General features: G+C 42.8%; 1 protein-coding gene across 1 annotated transcript in view; it reads left to right on the top strand.

Annotated features, from left to right (window-relative positions):
• CPLX4 (complexin 4) overlaps window positions 1-19,188 on the top strand; it is a 286,388-nt gene extending 267,200 nt beyond the window's left edge. The window contains exon 3 of the mRNA XM_078677272.1: window positions 13,351-19,188. Within this exon, the coding sequence (XP_078533398.1) occupies window positions 13,351-13,578 (228 nt within the window). The 3' untranslated portion in view covers window positions 13,579-19,188. The remainder of the gene's footprint in view (window positions 1-13,350) is intronic.
• The last annotated feature ends 3,851 nt before the right edge of the window (window positions 19,189-23,039 follow it).

The raw sequence follows: 23,039 nt of genomic DNA, 5'->3' as shown, positions 1-23,039 counted from the left end.
GTAGTATAACAGAATCCAACTCGGGTAATTTCTTCCTGCCACCGCTGCTATTGCTCCTGATAGGGGACTTAATTCCCAGAATCCTTCGCACTGGGGAGGCGCAGCAATGACACTTTGCGCCAGTAGGCGCTTAAAGGAGGCCAGAGGCTCCCGCGGTGCGGGACGCGCGCAGGCGTGCCCGAGCCTAGCGTCGGCCCGTCAAAGTCCGGATAAGCCCAGATAAGGCAGGGCTAGGCCTACTCCCTTGGCTTTGTCCTTTTCACCACCATTTTGTATGCTTCCAAAACCCCGAAACTGGACTACGTGAATAATGTGAAACCCTTGGGGAGAAGAACTTCACCAAGTAAGCTTGCCAGACTATTTAGACTTATTAGATACTATATGTATGAATCAGCAAGTATCTATAGGTGCCCAAACAAGGGCTACGGTCCAAGAGAGCATTGTTCTTGATCACTCTGCACAGGACCTAGCTAGCCCTGAGATGCCCCCACATCAACCTCAAGCATCCCTAGTACCTAGTCCCCCAGCTAAAAGGAAGAGGAAACAAAAGCATTTAGTGCCGGTATTAGTAGTTAATACAAGATCCAAGCGAAAAAAACAGACCGGTCCTTATTGGTCATTGTAATAGTCATACTGCAGTGTCACCTTCAAAATCGAATCCCTCTCTTGCAACATCCCCTATCATAGTCCTATCTCTGCATGACACTAAGCTTCTACTGGACGGCTTTAAAAAATATTACAAAATAAATTACTACCCATCATAAACAGGCTTGATAATCTAGAAACTAGTTTGGAAAATGTGAAAAGGATACTTTGCTTCCCAATCCGAGGGGACAGATAATCATGGCATCTTATGTCTTGGGTCTGCAGAACATCTAGGGGGCGCAGAAAGTAGTAAAATTAGCACTACGGCGAAAAACCTCCATGGTAATCTAGCACATCCTACTGCAATGTCCACTGTCCAGAAAAATGTTCATGACACATGTGAAGACGCCCGCAGGGATAACACTAGGCAGCATAAACCTGTTGGATGCACGGGTTGCAATATTTCCAGCCTGCCATTGAATAGGAAAGACATGGTTCCGCCTAGACAGCCCAATGTACAAATGAGTGAGGCTCCCTTAGGTGAAGAAAACAGTAATGATGTGACTCTCCACCTTCCCCCAGATTGCTGTCCTTACGTGGTGATTTTAACTAATGTACCAACACTTAGGGGTGAGCAAAAGGAATCTTTTACACAACTAAAGAATAAGGTTTGCCACGGGTTAACACATAACACCGATTTCTCTAGTTCATGCTTTCATGATACTTTTTTCACCCGTAGAGTGAATTGGGTTGGCCCACTACGGAAGGTAGCAGAGGGACACTGCATAGTGATTAACTGCAGATCTCCATATCTAGCTGAGCAGTTGCTCTCAAGCTGGAGGGAACGACCTGGGATCGGTCGTGGACAAAGGATTGAGTTAAAGCCACTTGGCTTTTTCTATAGGCCTCTTAAGGAGACTAGTCTACACCCCCCACCTCCCCAGAACCCACCTAGCAGGAAAATCCATTTTCCTATGGAATTCAGCAGTGGATTTGAAGCCCTTACTGACTTGGACAGTCCTGGCTGACTAGATAAAGGGAGGGGTGTACCGGCACATAATGTAATCACAACCACCCATGTAGATTGATTTATAACCACTGTGCATAATGAAACAGTCAGTATCCCTTCCTCCCAGCAAATATCTCATAAGATAGCTCAAACACCAATAAATGTCAACTCTACACTTTGCCATAAGCAACGGGGAAGTGTGGGTGCTGAAAAGTTACTCCAGATTGTCTCATGGAATATCGCCGAAATCAAATCTAAGCTAAGCGATCCTGAATGGGGTGGGATGGTCTATAGTAATCATACATGCCTGTTTCAGGAAACCTGGGCGACAAAGCAGGTATATAGGGTGGGGTTTACCACGTTTAAAATCGAGGCTAGGCCATCAATAGCGGGAGGATCGGCTGGTGGTATGTTAATCTGGGTCAAGACAACATAGAACTGTGAAATTAAAAAAACTTGAGGTAGACTCTCAGGAAATCCTTGGAATTGACCTGAAATGTCCAAAAAGAAATGTCCAAATTAGAGTGTTTAATATTTACAATAGGTTTAGCAGCCCTCATAAGTATTCAGAAACCATAACAACGTTAGTAGATTACCTCAATAACTGTAGTGGAGGGCCCTACCTTATTCTTGCTGGTGATTTTAATACGACATACAAGCCGGTCTATTATGTCCAAGAGCTAGAGCAGGATAAAGAGCAAGCTAGGGGTGTTAAAAAGTTATATACTTTTCCCATTAAAAAACTCACTAAAGTTATGCAGCAGGTACTGTCTCTTACCCTGGCTCACGGGTGTGAGCCTGCAATGGGCGGACACCGGCCGATGAGGCTGCAAAGTTTACTTTTAAGATGAGGTGCATTAAAAGCAGGATAGACTACATCATGGTGAACTTTGATATGTGGTCATATGTTAAGGATATGACTGTCCAAGACTGTGATGATAGCGATCACAATGCGCTCCTTCTGGAGTTAATTGGTCTTCCAATCTTTGATAACCAAACCCCTCAAAATACAGCCCCTATTGTAACTACGAACAATAGAAGTATTAAATGGCGCAGGGTAATAGCAGATCGGCAGATACCCCCAAACATTTATGAAGAAGTGGCTCAGACCCTTATGGTCTTTAATACCAAAAGGAGGATGACCTTATTGTAGCTAGCTATAAGAAATTGACCAATAGCATTAAACAACATTTTAGTAAATCACTTAGTTTTAATACGATTAAACAAAACATTGCCCCATGGAACAATGACGATTGTAAACAAGCAAAGGTTAACCTTATGGTGGCAGTTAAGCAAGGAGTACGAGAGGACATCGTGAACAAGAGAGCAATGTACAAGAGGGCTTAGGTGGGAGCAAAAAGGTGCTGGGAGGCCGATAACTGGAGCACACTGGCTGAGGCCTCTAGACAGAAAGATAGTCAATTATTCTGGCACCTACTTACTAAAGGCTCAACTAAGCAGCTAAGCGAAGATGACTATTATATACAGCCACAGGTCTGGGAAGATTACTTTAAAAAGCTTTACACTGGAGTGGCAACCAAAATATGGTGGAGGGAAGCGTGGTACCCATAGGGGGAGACACCTTGGAATATGCAGAAGCATTCTCCCTGAAGGAAATTATAAAGGCCATTAAACAACTCCAGGCTGGAAAAGCCCCAGGCTTAGACAAACTCCCAGGGGACTTGTATAAAGCTAAGCCAAATACTTGGGGCCCTCATTTTCACAAGGTTTTTAATGCCATTTGACGTTGTGGGGATATTCCCCCAACCTGGAAAGAGGTGGAAATAATTCCCATTTTTAAAAAAGGAGAGAAAGGGGACTAAAACTATAGACCGATAAGTCTTATAGATGTATCCCAAAAAGTCTTCTGCAAAGTAATTTTGTCACGTCTCCAAAATTGTATGGAGAGAATAACATCATTTCCCACTTGCAGGCAGGCTTCAGGTAATCAACAAGTACACTAGACCAAGAGTTTAGATTTTAATTATTAATCTGGAAGGAAGTGAAGATCGGGAAGGGCCATCTATACGTTGTATTTGTTGACCTCAAAAAAGCGTTTGACTCCATTAATCGTAATAAACTGTGGGACACACTGGGGAAATTAAGGTTACCAAGTGACTTACTTCAGCTACTGATTCGCTTACATGATGATAATTACGCCAGAATCAGGTGGAAGTCAGATGGCAGCCTTTCTAATAGTATTGCAATTTCTAAAGGCGTATGCCAGGGCTGTGTGCTGCAAGCCCCAATGCTATTTACCCCGTACAGCAATGGATTAATAAAAGAGCTTTATGATTGTAGGGGTGATCCTCCTAGACTAGCAGGCAGCCCCTTACCCTCCTTGCTGTCCACAGATGGCACACTACTCATCTCTAAGACCCCGACGGGTATTCCAAATACTCTGATCAAGTTTAATAAAGCCTGCAAGGATCGGGGCCTTGAGATTAATGGCTCTAAATCAAAATATATGTTTTTTAATCTCTACAAACTATCTAAGGGGAAACTGATGCTGTGTGCTCAGCATTTAGAGCAGGTCAATATATTTGATTATTTGGGAGTCAGAATCAGTGACAATATTGTATGGGCTCCCCAAATTCAGAAGAATGAGATGTCATTACAACAAGTGGACTGCGCAATTGCAAGGAGGTTAAGATGCTCAACCTTTCGCCCAATTTACCCCACACTTGAGATACACAGGGCCAAAGGCCTTGGTGCAGCCTTATATGGAGCCGAATTGTGGGGTTTAGAGAATACGAAAAAGAGGTAGTGGAAAACAAATTTTTAACGCCAATACTTAATGTCCCAATCAACACACCAATATTGCCACTACGCCTTGATTTATTATGTATTAAATCCATCACACACTTCGCTGTCCTCAAAGCATTGCTGTTTTGGGTCAGAATTTGGACTAACAACACAGAGATTCCCATAAAAGAGGCAGTGGCAGAATTACTAGCTCTCCAAAAAAAGAAAGGCGAGTTGCGTGGTTTAACAGGGTAAGGAAGTGGTTGTATCGGCTGGGTATGGATATGATCTGGGAGGCCCCTGGTTCTAGTACTAAGAAAATGGTTCCTCCATTAAAGAAGTGGTATTGGGATTTTATAAACTCCTCTTGTAACAATACTGTAGCATGTGGCACTTTCACCCTGCAATTTTTAAATGTTTAAAGCTGTTTTAACTTGAACATGTACGTGGACAGAATTGACCCACCTCAGGCACAAGCACTATCTATTCAATTCAGGCTAGGGTCTCTTCCATTAAATGCATGGAAACACAGTTGGACAAAGGCTACAATCTCCTCTATGTGCCCATCTTGTTTGACTGCGCCAGAGACAGTAGAGCACATTTTCTTCTTGCATACAGAAATATAAGGAAAGCATGGATTATTCCAATATGTCAACTGCTTTCCTTTTCACGCACCCTTGAGGCACTACGTATATTTCGGTCAGACACAACGCAGTGGCTTGTCTTTGCAATAACGAGATACCTATTATATGCCTGGTGGCAACGATCGAAAATTCTTATTGTAATAAGTGCTTGGGTTTGTTGATTTTACATAATTTCTTTGTATACTGTATCCATTATAGATTGTAAATAGTAAATTTTTAAAGCTTATAACTGACATTAGCTTCAAGCAAGGTCTTAAATCATGGTTTTATGAAATGTTTTTAAAGATACCTAATATTACATGATTTGGTAAGGAAATGAGGTTGAAAGAGAGCACTTCCAGATGTCTGTCAAATGTTAGATTCATAGGAGTGGTCATCTCTTTAACAGGCCCAGAGACCAATGGTGTATGACCTACCATATGCACTTGTTCGGGTGCTTCTTTAGAAATTCAAGGAATCCATTTCTCAAGCACCCAATTCTCATTGAGGTGTAATCCACTGGCTCCAGCAGTGCTAGTACCTTTTCAGTCTTTTCATTAGAAAGTTACTTGCATAGGTAAAAGAAAAAAAGATATTAACAATTCCCTTCAAGTACAGATTGAAGGACTATCAGACGTTTCCATCCTCTCCCCTTTTAAAGAGGATGGGAAACCTTCTGGGGGCGAATTGGACAAGAATGAATTAAATGTCCTGGGGATCCACAAAACGTGCACAGTCCTTGTTTCCGCGGATGTTCTCTCTGACACTGAAAGTGTTCAGTGAGCAAGCCCAATTTGAATTCGTTCTTTACTGGATGACTCAGTAGGAAAAATGTCCACATTTCAGGTTGATGGTTGAGTACTTCCCTGAGGCTGTTGATTTTGGTTTGGGAATGTTTCTGAACTGTTAGTCATGTAGGCGGTGTTCAATGGGTAATGTTTGATCCATTAACGTTGACATCATCTCAGCATGGGAATAGTGCACAGGCTCATCTTTTATCCCTTCTCCTAAACCCTGGTGAAAAAGGGTGACACAGGTCAGTTCGACCCAAGTTGTCTCTGCAGCCAACTGGTGGAATTGATTAATATAGGTTAGCATGTCTTAGTTGCCTTGCTGGATGTCCCAGAGAGCTTCTTCGCCTGAGCAATCTAACCCTGAACTCTTAAATATGCACTTAAAGGCTATTAGGAATGCAGCATTGTTAGATAGACTTGGATCATCTGAGGCTACTAGAGGGGTCAACCAGGCTGTGCTGGACCAGACAGGGTGATAAATATATATCCTACCTTGGCTCAGTATAAAGTAAATTGGAAAGGCAAAAAACACAGTTAACAAATCCAAGAATTCCTTTAACTTGGTTGGGTCTCCAGAAAAACGTGAGTTGCTGGCGAGATAGGAGGGACATCAGAGACTCCTACGGTTAGCGCTTGGAGAAGCAGCCATGTTCTCATTTCGTAATTGTTTTAGTTCTTGATCCTGTTGTTGGACTTTGAACCAAGGCTTATGTCGGATCTACCACTTCTGCTTGCCCCAAGCCTTGTGCAAGATCCATAGTTTCTCAACTTGGTCTGGAAGATGGGCATTGCAATCTGTCAAAATTCGCAATTAGAGAGCTTCTGGTCTAAGATCTTGGATGGCATGATGATTTTAAAGTCCAATTCTTGACCGTTCTTGTCTGCCAGAGATATGGGTGACCCCTTCCTGTAGCGATGGTTCTTCAGCCACGTTTAGTGCCTCAGCAGATAGTGCCTTCCAGAAGAAGCCACAACAGGAAAACACCCCAAATTAGAAAAAAGCCCCTCTGGAAAAGATGGGAGGGCTCCAGATGACTATGACTAAAGAGACAGCCCTGTATAAAAAAACAAGAGACATCCTACTCACACAAAACCAGGGTACTTTACAGTTTAACAGAAAACAATGGTTCCTGTGGAAATCAACAAATGATACTTAACATATAATAGCACTATCAGAATAATCGAAGGCAAAGAGATGTCTGAAAGTGAAAAGACATATAACACAAATTTTGTATGAAAATACGTTGTTTTATATTATGTAATCACATTATTTTAAATCCAGTGCATGGTGTCCCAAGTAATTGTGAAACTTATATTTCAAGGTTGTGACTTTTTGTGACATAAAAACAAGGTTTCATCAAAAATGTACAAAGGCGACCATTAAATCAATACATAATGTTTGCTTGCAGCCTACTAATACAATAATAGTAACTGACAAATGGTTCGCTTCACTTATTCAACAACGTTTCGATCCACTTCACAATGTGGGGACTCATCAGGACCTAGCAATGAAGGGGCAGCTAAAAAAATGATACCATAGTATCAGTAATGGGGTAAGGTGGAAAAAAATAAGGGAAATGCATCAGAAAGGTAGATTTATAGTCGGTAATTATACCTCCGGATGACTGTCAGACAATGTGGTGTGCACCGTGTGGGGGTGAAAAGGAAGAAGGGTACTCACATAAGGCCCAGCCGGGCACTGTGGGGATGAGAAATGAGGAATATTTAAAAGGTGTTTGTTGGTTTGTTTGTTCTCCCACTGGGTATGGCACAGGGAACCGCACCAAGCCAGCAGAACTGCACGTGTCATCACAGGCAGAGGCTTGGCTTTTCGTCCCCATACATCATTGCTTGAATTTTGGGAAGTCCTAGTTCGCTCAGCTCGACCCTGTATGCTGGGTAAAACCAGCCCCCATTGAACCAATCATGTAAGGTGAGTAGGTGGGTTGCTAGATAATATAAATAAAGGTTACTCATGCCCATGCCCCCATCAAAGGGTGGGATCTAGCATTGGGACAGAGCCATTCATGGTCTCCTCCCGCTCCTGAGGAACTTGGTAGCAAGACTGTCTAGTTCCCAGAACCACGTTCGAGGAAGGGGGAACGAGTTTTTTTGGATAATGTATAAGAATCAGGGGAGAATCATCATCTTGAAAATTGCGACTCACACTAAGGGATTAAGTGGCAAGGTTTGCCACTTCCGGAGATCTTCCTTGGCCCTCCTGACTAATGGGGTGATGTTGAGCAACCACGCTTACTCGGGGAGTAACGCAACCCAGATTCCCAAATATTTAAATGATTGCCACCTTATGGGTATAGTAGACTGCAAGTCGAAACAGTCCCTTGACAGATAAAGGAGGACCAAGGTTGACTTAGCTGAATTCAGGTGTAGGCCTGAGACCTGTTCAAAGGAGCATAGTATTTGGAGGCAACTAGGTCCAGATTGGACCGGCTCAATGAGGAAAAGAAGGACATCATCCACATATAGAGCGATCTTGTTCTTATAGGAGCCTTGCCACTTCCATCCCTGATTCCGGTCATCTGACCGAATGAGGTAGGCTAGGAGCTCCATCACCAGGGCGAAAAGGAGGGGCAAGAGGGACCACCCGTCTCGTGCCTCTTCCAATCAGGAACATCTCTGAGTGCTCTCCAATGATGAGCACCTGTGCTTTGGGTCTGGAATACAACACCTTGGCGAAGCATCGGAACTGCTGGCTCCAGATACGGCCAGTCAACTGAGTCGAAGGCTTTTTCGTAGTCAATTAGGAGGAGTGCTAGGTAGGGGGTTAGTGATTGGTGGTTCACTAGGCCAAGAGAGGTGAGGGACAAGTATGTCCCGATACGCTGCATAGTATTCCTGTGGAAAGCCATTGGACCTGGTGTTTTCCCCGATGCAATACGAGATATGGCCTCATTTATTTCCTCACGTGTAATGGGAAGATCAATTCCGGCCGATTCAACCACACTAAGGTGGGGAAGGTGGAGACCCTCCAGGTTGATCAGTTCGGAAAGAGAGATCTTGGGTCTTTGGGCTGAGTAGAGCCTGGAAAAGTAGTTGGTGAAAGTTTGGGCTATTGCAGGGGGAGTGCGGTGAGTGAGTCCTTCGGGGTCTCGAATTTCTGGAATTATGCTATTGGCTAGGGCTATGTTGCCAGTCTGTGTAAAATCTTTAGATTTTTGTGCCCCAACCATAGACTCTGGTAACGGAGGCTCTCTATAGCAACTTAGCATACTCCAGAGAGATTTGTTTGATTTCTTCTCTCAACAGGGCAAGCTGCCGTACTTGGAAGCCGTCCTGCGCCTCAGGCGTAGTCCTCTCTAGGTGGGTTGCCTGGGCCTTGAGGAGGGTTTTCCAGCTATCTTGGGCTGAACGCTTGAGTTTGAGTTGGCCTTAAGCGAAACCATGGATGGTGGATTTACCCACTTCCGAGAGAGTACCCGGTGAGGGAACGCAGCTATGGATGGTGAGGAAGTATTGTCGAAGCTCCACTTCAATTGCCTTCTTAAATCTTTCTCTTGAAGGAACTGTTGGACTTGGCCCTTTTGGCAGGTTCACCCCTAAACTTTTTGCCTTTTCTGTGACCTGATATTAGTAGTTTTTGGCCTCTGCGCACTTTAGCACTGTGGCCCAGTGTAAAGTGCGTGCGCGCTCTGAGTGCGTGTGGTGTCATTGGCCGGCCCTCCCATAGGAATGCATGGGGGATATGTGTGTCCCTGGTAATTCCTGGTATGAGAGGAGTGCAGGGGCGAGTTTAGTATGTGGGAACTCGTGAGAATAAATGCTGCGCAATGATGTGCGCAGATGTATGGTGACTGGTGGAAAAATGCAACTTTTAGAAGTTGGCATTTCTGTGAGCGGTGTGTCTGCCTGCCTGACGTGAATTGCATGTCTGGCTTGTGATTGAAAGGTGCTGGATGGTGTGGGTGGCTCCAGGAGCCAGGATAAGTCTGCCCAGTGGTGAATAGGGAGATCTGCATGTAGATGGGAGGGAGGAGTTGCACCGTGGACCTGAATAGGGCTGTGCCTTCCCTCCACAATGCCGGCTCCCCCCCTGTGGTGCGTCTGATCCCTGAGCGCCCACCTAACAAAGGAGAGAGGAGCTGAGCAAAACAAAGTGCTCCAAAGCTCCCCTATACCAGTTCTAACTGGTTTCCCTAGACCCTGTGCTGTGACACAAAGGGGAAATGCAGTATAAATATAGGGGCTGTGACCCAATGAAAATGTTCCGTTGTGCTTGTTCTTCCTTTGCGGGGGACACTCTGCCAGGAGGAACCACTGCGGGACCCAGCTGCTGTTTCCTGGGGGTCCCTGCGTGCTGGCCTGCCTGGCTGCGCTTTGCTGGGGTATCCCCAGCACCAAGGACTTCTCCTCTTGGCATTGGCAAGGACCTTGTTGTTTCTAGCGCCTGGGAGCGCTGATATGTAAATTTCTCCAGAGGCAAGAGGAACGTGGGGACTCCGCAGCGTGAAGCTGCAGCCCATTTTGAGGGAATCCCAATGTAGGGATTCCCCCGCATTCTGCATAAAACCGAGCGTGTGCCCACTCCGCTGGTGTGCCTATTTGCAGGAGCCTACCCTGCATTTCCGCTAATTTCATATTCTACAGCGGGTGCCCACCCATTATATGGATGCTTTTAAAACTAGCGGGAGCCACTCCGCATTTTTAAAGTCCCCAGAATCACCGCCGCAGCCCGAGGAGACGGAGCGCCGCAGTTGCGCAAAGACCGGAAGTCAGGCCAGGTTGTGCCTGTCTATGAGTGGGGCTTCCTGGAAAACCTGCCGAAAGGAGGACGGGAGCTTACCCCGCCTCCACAAGATGCCGCCGAGCTGTCCCGGTGCCCAGCCTGAGACCGGGGGAGGGACTGGCTGTGCTGCATGAGTGCAGCCCCCAAAAAGAGGAAGAGGTGGAGAGGACATCGCCACGGAGTCTGGGCTCAGTGTCCTGTATCGCCGGAACCTGCCAGGAGTAAACCGAGAGCCGCAACAGAGAGCCCCGGTGAGTGGGACTCAAAGGGGACAGAGTGCAGAGCCGGTGTCCCTCTCCCACACAACGAGTGCAGAGAGCTCTTGGCCAGTAGATTGGCTGCCTGTGCTTGGCAGAGACCGGGTATGTGTGTGCCCCACCCCCACATTGAACGTGCAGGGCTCTGGGGGCATTCTTGTAGCAGGACTATGGTGGCACCTCGACGGAGGCCCGGACCTGCAGTTTCCACCTGGCCCCCTCATAGTTAGCGCTGAGGTGCTGTGGTAAAGGGAATGAGAGGGAGGCGCACAGAAGTTAACTTGATGTTGTCTAAAGTGCGGATGCTGTCCTAATGTAAAGGCAGCTGCGTGCGAGGGTACCCACGCTGATTTATTTTGGGGGCATATTGTTTCTAAAGCCCCAGTGGGACTCAAGTTGCACGTTTAGTGCCAGTGCTTGTTTTTGCTAGCCATCTTTCCCAGCTGCCCTGCGAGAGCGCAGGCAGCTGCAACGTGGGACCATAGTGAATTTCAGTGCCCCAGACAGAGGGCTCAGGAGGCATGCTGGTGCCCGGGCTCAATTCTACGGCTGCCCAGCAATTAGTGGGCAGCTGCCACGTTTAGGCTTGAGTAATTGCGTCTTCTGCTTTTGCTGAATGCGCAGCCAGCCCGGACATTCTGGACATTGGGCATTTGAGCCCCTGTGAGAGGCCAGTTGGCCTGGGGCCAGGTTCAGTGTGTTGTGCCCCCGATTGGGGCATACTGTTTTTATGCCTATTTATTTACTAACGTTTATGCTGGGTTTTGCATAACATATTTATACTGTGATGTCTACTGCGCAATGCCTTTATGACCTAAGGCACGTCCACCCGGACCTCGCCGATCTTGTTCTCCACTGAGGCCTGCGAGGAGTTAATGGTTTATAGGATTGTGGTGAGGTCAGCCCCAACCAGAGCAGGTTTCTCGACTGCCCCAGTGGTTGGTCCAGGGTACTTTGTAGTATATTGGTCAATCATAGTCTGTGTTGGGGGTGGTTGGGGCCCTCTGTCTTTCCCCATGGTAGCCCCCAGACCTCTCTGCTTACTGGTCTGTCCGAAGTAGGCCGCGCCGGAAGCAACCACACCCAGCTGGTCCGAAGGCACCTACTGGCGCAACCTCATGTCAACAATCCCAGGACCACTCCCCACAGGCCAGAGACCTCGTCCTCTGCTTGGTTGCCCCTCTGCAACTGGCGGGGGTCCATGATCGCTGTGGGGGACCCCTGTGATGTACTGGGGAACAGGAGTTTCTCCTCGGAAGGGGGTGAGCCGCATAGAGGCCCGATGCCATCGGGCAGCTCCATTCTCTCTCAACAGGGGCTGCACACACCGTTGCCAGGGCGCCTCCTCAGCCCGCCCCACCTCCTGATGCACCAGGCCCAGGTAGCACCCACCAGGTAGCATCGCAGGTTTCTCACCCCAGCCATGGGAAGAGTTGGAGTTAGGCAGCGGCTGCCCCTTGATCAGTCATCAGCAAGGCGGGACCTGGCCCGTGCCTTGATGCGATTTAGTCTCTCTCGCACTCTGGGCGGGGCTGCACCCAGTGCAGGGTCTCTGCCCGGGGGGGGGGCAGTGCCACCACAGCCGCCACGCCCGATTCCTGGGCTCTGCTGCTCACCGATCCACCTGAGAGGGGCCAGGTCAGGGCCGACAACATCCACTCCAGGTCCTGGCTGAAGACGTCGATCATCCCTGTTCTCCGGTGAACAACCCTGGGCCTTCCTCTCACAGCCCAGAGACCTCGCCCTCTGTGCAGCTGTGTCTCAGGGGTCACCGGGGGTCACCGACCGCTTTGGAGGGCACAGGCAGGATGCCGGGGCACAAGAGTCGTTCTCTGCAGGGGGGTCAGCAAGGGGAGGGGCGGTCTGAGGGACCCCGTGGCATCAGGCAGCAGCTCGTACCGCCATTTTGATTGGAGCACGCCGCACAGATTCAGGACGAACCTGGTCGTGTGTGGTCATCTGTCGATCCCACACTCCACCTGGGGCACAGTCTGTACAAGCGGTACGGTATGTTGTTATAAAGGTGAAATTTCTCCGCCAATGGATCTGCAAACTTGGGCGGATGATGGAGGGGTCCGGACACTCCAAGCCACCCACGGTTGGTGCTTAACACTTTTTGCTGCTATTTCCACATTGAATATCTCCGGTTTCCCTTAAAAGATTTTTGTCATTTTGGAGTCAACATGTTCATTAACTTATTCTCTATTTTTTAAAATAAGAGTGGCATTTTTATTTTGTTGTATTTTAGACTTTTTATCTATATTGGTACTTCTAAATGCTTTAGACATTTTCTTAAGTTAAGCGTGTGTGCTCTGTGCCAAAGCTACCAGGGTGTGACCTCAGGGTTGAGTTACTGAAACCCTTACTTGACGTAACAAAAATAGTGACATTGTTTCTTGTGGTAGGCTACCATTCACCCCAAATAATTATTCACTTTCTCACAATGTGCTTCTGCATCCTAAGCATTGCTGTATAGTGTCAAATACAAAGTATGTAAATACAACTGATATATATGCATATGTTGCAAATGTGATAATTTAACTGTCTTATATCTGGATTGCTCATATTTCTCTCTGTTTCTTTGTCTGGTCAGAGCGAGAAAGATGAAAGCCAAATACAATTGGCTGGAGATGATGTGGACCTTCCAGAAGACCTTCAGAAAATGGTTGCTGAAGATCAGGTTGAAGAAGAAGACAAGAACTCTATTCTTGGGCATATACAACAGATTCAGAATATGGATTTGGACACAATTAAAGAAAAGGCTCAAACAACACTTACAGAAATGAAGCAGGCTGCGGAAGACAAATGTTTTATAATGTAGAAGAGAATACGTTCTTTGAAGTATGCTGACTGCACTGCCTACAGATTCCCTGTAGAAAATGCATAAACTGCATTATTTATCAGATAAATATGTGTATATAAATGGATCCTATATACATATTAGAAATGTAAAGAATTCTGAATGTGCTCAAATTTACAGTTAACTTTCCAGGGTTGTCTTTGACAAAATACGTCAAGAGAAGATGTAATTAGAATCCAAGATGTACTCTGCAAAGGGTAGCATTCCTTGGTATTTTCAGGGTACTCGTATAGCAATATAATTAATGAGAGTTTATCTTTTGAGTGTTTCACTGTGAGCAGAGAAAGTGTAGAGAAAACAATCTCAAATTCACTGCTACATGTCATGTTCCCCAATAAGTGCACAAAAGCAGTCAAGGGAACTTCCAAAAAGACAAGTTTTTTTTTTAAAATAAGTACTCGGGAAAATGGGCGCAGTTTCGCAGTTCTTTAGTAAAAAATCCATAAATCACTGTAGCAGTCCTCATTACATCTGTATTCCAGTTAGGCTGTTTTATATGGTTCATTGGGAATTAGGGATAGGTTAAGATCTCACCCAACTCGAACAAGCCATTCAGCCTCTTTACTAATAAACCTGAACATATATGTGCGGCAGTGTCAGGAGTAATGCCTTTTTATTGACAGGAAAAGGCTCTCATTGCCTGTCTAAAAGAGACTTAAGTCAATTCTTACCATGTTATGTTAATCACTGTGGTGAACAGATCGTGGTTCCAGCAGCAGCATTAGAACTCAGTTTAAGAATAGGGACTACCGATCAGCCGGGACATGTTTACAATTAATGGACTAGGGACATTCTGCAGCACTCACTATGGGGCCGATTACAATGTCGGTCAGATCACAACCGACATCCTGACAGTTGCGATCCGACCAACATTTTTACATGAAATCCGACCGCCACATTATGATGCAGCGGTTGGAGGCAGGGAGCGGAAGGACCGACCACTGCCTATCCGACATATTCAAGGAGCCCATCGGGGCAGCAGGTGGAAAGAAATCCCCCACAATTGGATGGTGCCTGCTCAGGTACCGCCGTAGGGATTTAACTGGCATTCCGGCCACCATTAGAAGTCGGTTGGAAGCAGACTTTGGGGGCCCCTGGCAGGCCCCCTTCCCTCCACAGCCTCTGCTTAGAGGGCTATCGTGACGAAATGCGGGTTGAACACTCGCCTGACCAGCATCGTAATTAGGGCCTTAGTCCTGTACTACTAGTTTTGGTTTACATGTTGGCATGTAAGATGTTCCAACATTAATTTCGACAGCTTGTTCTTAAAGAACACTTGGCCAAGCACTAGTGGGTGCCCACATAAGATTGTTGAACAAGTCAGTAAATTCTGGATTTCAGTAATCTTCAGTTCTTCCAAATGCTCATGAAACTACATAGCTCGTCTGACCGACATCAGGTTGGAATGGAAACTGGCAGACTAGTAGTCAGCAGTTCCATCAGACGAGTTTGGATGCGACCGCTCATGAGACAGTCGTAAACATCCATTTTACTAATGCAACTTGTGCAGTGGGTGGAAAAGGGCTGCTGCACAACCCGCATTAGGAAAATTGATGTTTACAAACATCCATGCACCGTGAGCCAGGCAACATTTGCCATCTTAGTGGACGCCACGGAGGGACGGGGCCCTGCTAGATGCCGTCAAAGTCCAATTCCATTTTTTATTGGCTGTCGGACCGCCATTGAAAGGATGCCTGAAACGTGCATCAAAATCCCTATGGCGGTGCCTGAGCATGGCAGTCGAATCGCAACCGACAAGCCATCAGTTTCAATCCAACCAACATCGTCAGCGGCCCCTAAATGTCTAGTCTAGTTATAGAACTCTCATGCTCAGTAAAGATCATCAGATATTGCTACTGGGCTTTTAGACTATTAGATTAGATTAGATTAAAATACTTATAAAGCGCATGGCTGCCTCTGCAAAGAGGCGACCCAGTGCTGAAGCGAGATGAGAAGGGTTACAGCCTAGGGATTAGAATTGAGAGAAGAGCCATGTCTTCACAAGCCGTTTAAAGACTTGGTGGTCAGATATGCAGCGGATGTGTGTAGGAAGGGAGTTCCATAAGGTTGGGGCCAGTCGCCTAAAAGAACGGCCACCAGATCTGGCTCTTCGGATGCGTGGAATATGAGCATAAGATTAGCTGAGCGTAATGCACGCGGTGGGGAGTAGAGGGAGCACGTCACCCACAATATCTGGGCCGATACCAGTCAGAATCTTGTGCACAGTGTAGAGTGTATAGAAATGTACTCGATGTGCAAGAGGCAGCCAATTCAGATGAGATAGGAGATTAGAGACATGACTGTATTTAGGGATAAAAAAGATGTCACGTGCTGCAGCGTTTTGAACCCGCTGCAATCGGTTCACAACAACCTTATTAGAGCCAAGGAGAAACACGTTACAATGATCCAATCGGGCCAATATAGAAGCTTGGATGATCAGCTGCGAATATAGTATTATCAAGCATACAAAGAAATTTTATTAACTAAAATTCGAGTCAGAATCTAGATGGTTTGCCTTTCCAGACATTCTATTTCCAGATTGTGACTCGAATTTTTTCTAATGGAAATTTACTCTTGTGCTACTAGTATTGTTTTACATGTTGACACATCACTAGCATATGCATATCATCTGCTTCCATCTTTTTTACACCAGGGACATATATCAGTGCTAATGTTATTAATTTTACCTAACTAACCTGTGAATAATATAAATGGTTCTGACCCGCTAATAATTTTATTTAAGGATTGGAGGTTTACAAGCTTTGTGGTATGTTAATTGGTGTATCCATAATATGTACATATGTAACCAGAGTCTTGGCAGTACATCTCAATCTATTACAATTGCCTTAATAGCACTTCTATACAAATACATTTTTTTTGTTTTGCCATATGTTTCAGATTAAATTGTTGTTAAACAGAACCAACAATCCAGACTTTCTTTAAGGGTGGAACAAGGAAACAAAACTCATAATTTGAGTATTTAAAACTAAGGGGAGTCATGTGCCAGTACTCTCAAATGTATAAAGAAATTTGACACAACCTGAAATAACCATAAATGCATTAAACCTCAGCTTCCTTTATAGGTAATAGCTTTGAGTAAGAAAAAGAGTTCCTGGCCAAATGAAAATTAGACTAATAAAGAAGTACAAACTTGCTAGGTATTAAGCAGAGATATCTACTACTGTGGAATTATTATGGCAACATTGACAAACAGTGTGGGTCTTGTTTAACTGACCATTACTATCAAGATGAGCATAATTCTCATTTAACGTTAAATCCATCTTGTTATCTAGTAACATGCATTACTGTTGCATTAAAATGTTTTATAAAATGCCCTACAATTTTCATTGCTTGCCAATGAGTATTTTCTTGAATTATTTTGCTTATATAGTTTTATGAATATTGACATGGGTTCTGCATCTATTTTAAAGATAATGTAAAAAGAAATATTTAATTGCAATTGCATTTGATGGTTGTCAAAGAAATTATTTGTCTCCAGATCAGTCCATGAAATAATAATTATTGTGGTAAGCAGTGATATATTGCAGATGACCGACACATTAAATGCAACTTGAAACAGTTCACTATGGGCCAGATTAGAAATAGCCCCTAAAAATTACCATTATTTCCCAACACCAGAATTGCCATCACCGTGTCTACTGGAATTTATGAGCCAATTATAAAGATAATCTATGTATAGCTCCATTCCACGAAACATTTTGTTAGTTCTTCAATATTAATTACTCCCTTTTCAAAGATTTCAGGAAAAACGACTTTTCCGTCCAACATCAGTTTCCGTGAAGAGGTTTGAAAAGGCCTATCTCAAAAATCTGGTATTTTGAGGAATGAGAGCGGACCTGAGGTCTAATGAACTGATTTGGAATGGAGCATTCCGTTTTTTCAATAGCCATGCACCATGCCCTGGTAGCAATGTACACACCCCTTAAACATCTGGTACTGTTGACAGAAAATGAGACACAATGCCTTATTCTTATGAGTGAAGTTTGGGGCAATGTATGACTGTAACCAGAGTTCATTGTAAGTACTGAGCACCAAAATGCTTATTTGCATGTTGTTTACATGTCAAAATAGGATACATTATTATAGTTCTTTTCAGCATATTTGTATGGGACCATATTGTCCTACAAAACTGTTATCACTTGTTGTGGCTGGCAGGCTCAACATTTCAATTATGACTTGCAGTAATGTTGGTCTTTGTGCTACTCCTTGATTTTGAGTTTGCTGTGTAAGGGTTTAGAACATTAGCAGGGAACAACCTGTTCCCAGTACTCAATATAAGCCTGCAAATGCTGATGCTGCATACAAACTCCTGGCAGTATTAGATTGTAGAAAAAGAAGACACTGTAATGAATGAATATTTTGAGCAATTACATCTCTGTTCAAAATGTCCGATGAACAATTTTTTAAGGTGTTCTGTTTACATACTTTGCTTCTCCTTACAACTATTTTAGATTTGTTTCTCCTTATTCTTATCTCTTCCTACCTATACTGTACTCTTCCATGCTTTTATTACCTGTGTTGCCCATACTTTGCACTTCCTTTCTTCTTCTGGACCATACTTTACTCTTCCGTATCGTTACTTGCTCACACTTTGCTCCACCATAACATTACTTGTCTGTATATTTGTCCCTATCTTGACCACATGTTACGCCTCCCTACTTGTACTAAACCTGAAGAAGCCAGCCACAATTGTTATTTATCTTATAATTAACAAGTAGCACCCCACATCCTGGTATTCATAGTCCACAGATTTGGAATTCCATCAGCTTCGCATTTAACAAGTCAAAGAGCAGTCATACCGTTGTTATTTGTGGGCCTGTTGAATAGCACTACTTAATACTTGTCATTTAAGGTTTATGAACAATGTTCACAGATATTTGGGTTTTAAAAACTCCATGAACACATCCGTGTAACTGAGCCTTCTTAGAGATGGTGCTGCTGTTCTTTGCCTATTTTGTATCGTTTGCTGAAGAGGTTCTATTTACTTTTACTTCTGAAGATCCTCACACAAAACATGTCAATAACTGAGGGTTAGTGTTCTCTCAAACATGTATATTCTCTACATTTATGTCAGCAGATTACACATCGTAATTAGAACATGAAAGACTATATAGTCTCAGAAACAAAGTGGGTAGGCCTCCTAAATTGAGAGAATAACGTGATATTGAAATTCATACCATCGAAAATGATGTACAATTGACACTGGTTCTCTGTGTCTACCTGAAAATGCCAGAACTCAGAGGTTGCTGTATCAACCCAGTTAAACACTATACAGCCTTTCAAACGTTGAGACTTAGTTTGTTTCTGGGTCAAATCTGATACAAAATACACAATATGAGATATTTATGAAATCAATATATTCTCGAGCAAAATCTGTCCAATAATGCAATGATATAACTTAGAACCATGTATGTGATATCAAAGCAATGAACTCCTGTCTGTCATTCTAAGAATGGATCATTAGGAGAATTTATAATGTCTAAAGCACTAAAAAATAATTTTGAGATTCACACAAGGAACTATTTTAACCAGGTCTGTGAATTACATTATTAAAATGGTTACATGTGTTTTTCTATTGGTATTATTTACTTTTTGATTACATTTAAGAGCTTAACATTTGAATGTACTTATTTTGAATTGGAAAAGGTGTATTTGATTTTAAAAGCAACATGGAGAAACACATCATATCCAAAAATACAATAACAGAATAAAATGATTACATACATACGTAGCTAGATGGAGGCAGACACATATGCTTCATTGATACATTTTTTGTGTATCCTACTTAATAATTCATTTCAATTGAGGAGTAGATCTAGATATTTGCATATGTTACAGAAATACAAAGTTTCAAATTCAGCATCAAATATGCCTGTTTCAAAATATATATAGATGAATTGGTCCAAGACTAAAAGTCAATAATTTATGAGAATCCATCCCCCATTGTGTCTTCATCTAATCCTAGACTTTTTTTTTTAAATCATGGACTTACAGCTCTTTATGGATGTTACCATTCTCCACACTGATGATATTTAGGTAGCCATGGAAAAAAAGAGTAGTTAAACTAACACAGAAAATGTGTGATATTCAACACATATCATAAAATAGGAATCATCATAACAATCCAACGCTTTGATTTACGGTCTCCCAGAGGAGTTGAAAATGATGACAACTTAATTTTTCAACTAACATTTTAAACAAAATTACTTAGTTTATTTAATGTAAAATAATGTAAATGTAATAGGCCTGATTCACAAAGGGCCTCCCTTCTCATTGCGAAGATCTGCCCTGAGTGCAAGTCTCTCCCGCAATTGAGGGGCCTCAGCCACTAGTGTGGAGGCCCTTTGTGAATCAGGCCCACAATATACACACACACACACACACACACACACACACACATATTACACAATGGTTGTCAAGACTATGTCGATATAGTTTAGTCAGAGTTTCCATAGGAAGACTATTTTTGTTTCACTGATTACTTTGAAGCCACTTCACGCATCTTCACAAAACCTTCTAAAACAAAGTTTATCCATGTCACCTCCTTCTTGGAAGGTTTCGGGGTGATATATATATATATTTCCTATGGTATTGAATTAATTATTGTTACTACCATAGAGACCAGTGTTCGTTTGAAACTACTTCTTACCCCAGGTCCTGATGGATTCCAAGGGCAATACCAACATATCAGAAAATATGTTGTAAGGGACTTCAAAGAGTGCCGCAGCCCCCTAGAAATCATTTAATAAACGTGTTTCGTGGGGTGCTACAGTGAAATTATATGGTTTTTCTAAGCATTTGCAGATCTGGAGCTTTTGCTCTTCAGTTGAGGATTAAAGGACTTCTTGTGGTTGGACGTATTGCTGAATTTAGTGGCCTGAACAGTGTAAAAGGAAAACTCTGACACTATTTAATTTTGTTTTGAATTCATTAGATTTATTTAATGGTTGGTTGACAAACATTGAAGCTTGTTATTAATAATGAATGCCTTTGAATATGGTATTGGATTCTATTGGTTTTATGTTTATGTAATTTATGCTTTACATGATTCTGTCCCATTTAGTTCATATATACATAATTCAAAGGTTGTACTGATTTGTACACTGAACAGAAGTATGTTGTATGATGTTTACAGTGATTTCATCATTGATGTTATTTGAGAGGTCATCAGTGATGTAATCAATGATGTCATTGAACAGGTTATGATTGATATAATATGTAAGGTCATAGGCAGTGCATTGTGTGGGCACAGTTTATAGTTCGCCCCGTGAATTTCAGTGTTGTTTTTAGTATATATATATATATATATATATATATATATATATATATATATATATATATATATATATATATTCCACAACAATTTTCTTCAAAGAAAGTACTCGCGCTCAGGATATGCCACAGTTTATTAAGCAAAGGTTATGCCTTTCGACAGCAAAAGATGTCTTGATCACACAATTTGCTATTGTTGCAGGAAGTCTATACATAGGCTTGAGACACCAAAAAAGGACTAATTGTTTAGTAGGTGGTGTCTAGATCAACTTGGCGGCCATATGGCACAAGTTCATGGATTTACATATATTTACATATATACACATTATCAATGTCAAATAGGTCATCCAAGTTAAAAAATGTTCGTGAATAGTTATTTATATAATGATTGTACATTTTTACAATTTACATTTATACAATATCACTTTTCTTTCGACATAGTGTCAAATTTATAACATCTCAAGCAAACTCAGGAGATATATCCTATTGATGAAAATATCTAAAGTCATATACGGCATAGTGCCCTAAGTTTTTCAGAACATCGTCCTATATGTCATATTTGTACATGTAAGATAGACCCAAATGTGTTCGTTGATAGCCTACATAATGTTCCTTGTAACAAGTGAAAAAGAGAAGAAAAAAGGAATAAAGTGCACTAGATAAGGTAAATTCTCATCTGAAAACAGGACCCTTGGGAGAAAGGGGTAGGTTATCCGGAACGGATGAAACAGTCCACAGCACAAGTAACCTGTCCTTTCTTCCTGTGAGTAGAAAAAGATTAAAATAAAAATAAAAATTAACACCTACGTGAGTATAAAATAATCATAAGATATTATTGCATAATACATCATCATATTCATAAAAAAATTATCCATAAGCAAAATACATGGTTGCAGAAAAATCATTGTTCTAGAAAAATTCTTAATTGCAGCTAAATATCAATAACAGAACAAATAATTAATCTTCTAAATGATAGGCCAGTTCCTCATGGAGGTTATGGCCTTTAGGATATTTTGTCTCGAGATTAATTATCCACTTTGATTCCCGTTTGCGTAATGCAAGAGTTCTATTACCACCTCTGGGACCAATGTGAACTTGTTCCAATGCAAAGAAGCTTAACAGGTTGCTATTAGACAGATGAAAAAGCTCAAAATGTCTAGCTATGGGATAATGAGGGTCCTTGTTGTTTATGGCCCGCATGTGCTCAAGTACTCTCTTTTTAGTAGTTAATGTGGTACTTCCAACGTACTTCATCTTACATGGACACACTAGTACATATATACAAAAGGTAGAATTGCATGTCAGAAATTGATCAATCACTTTAGGAGTGTCATGACCTGGGATAGAAACAGATTTGACATACTGCTGTTACGGCAGGCTTTACAATGCCCACAAGGGTAGAAGCCTTTCAATTGATGTTCATTCTCTAATCTTCTCGGTGTAATATCATTGTGGACAATGATGTCTCTAATGCTCCTCCCTTTTCTGTATGTTATTTTAGGTCTGCGTGGCATAGTTGGACCGATGATAGGGTCACTGGTTAGTACATCCCATTTATCTGCTAGTATCTTAGATATTTGGGTAGAATTACTACTATCGGTAAGTATTACCCTCGTGGTATTTTCTGACTCCTTGTTATCAATCTGAGTAATTATCTCTTCATTAGGGCTAAGCAGTGAATTGCGATCTACAGTTCTAACTCGATTTTTAGCTCTATTTAGTACCCATTCGGGATATCTTCTGTCTCTGAATCTTTTTGTCATGATATCCATTTCTTGTTCAAAGGCAGAAATACTACTGCAGTTTCTTCTTGCCCTCAGCAGCTCACCGTAAGGGATACTCTACTTGAGGGTATCTGGGTGGCTGCCTAGGGCATGAAGAAGAGTGTTCCCCGCTTTAGCCTTTCTATAGAGGCTAGTTTTTTTTTTTTTTTTGGTTAAAAACTTTTATTGAGCAATCAAATAAAAATTACAGAGATGGGCCTACAACCACACGGGCTGGCCGCTAAATCGCAAAGCATGTACCATGTAGTAAACGTTAATCTCCGTGGCCAGGCCCAAATCACAGATTAAATATTGCACAAAGCATATGACAGGACACAACAGTTTTTTGTCTTAAACATTAATATA

The sequence above is a fragment of the Lissotriton helveticus genome, chromosome 2_1 (genome assembly GCF_964261635.1).
Source record: "Lissotriton helveticus chromosome 2_1, aLisHel1.1, whole genome shotgun sequence".
NCBI classification, from domain to species: domain Eukaryota; kingdom Metazoa; phylum Chordata; class Amphibia; order Caudata; family Salamandridae; genus Lissotriton; species Lissotriton helveticus.
Note: the sequence above shows the minus strand (reverse complement) of the source record. Positions and strands in the feature narration are given on the sequence as shown.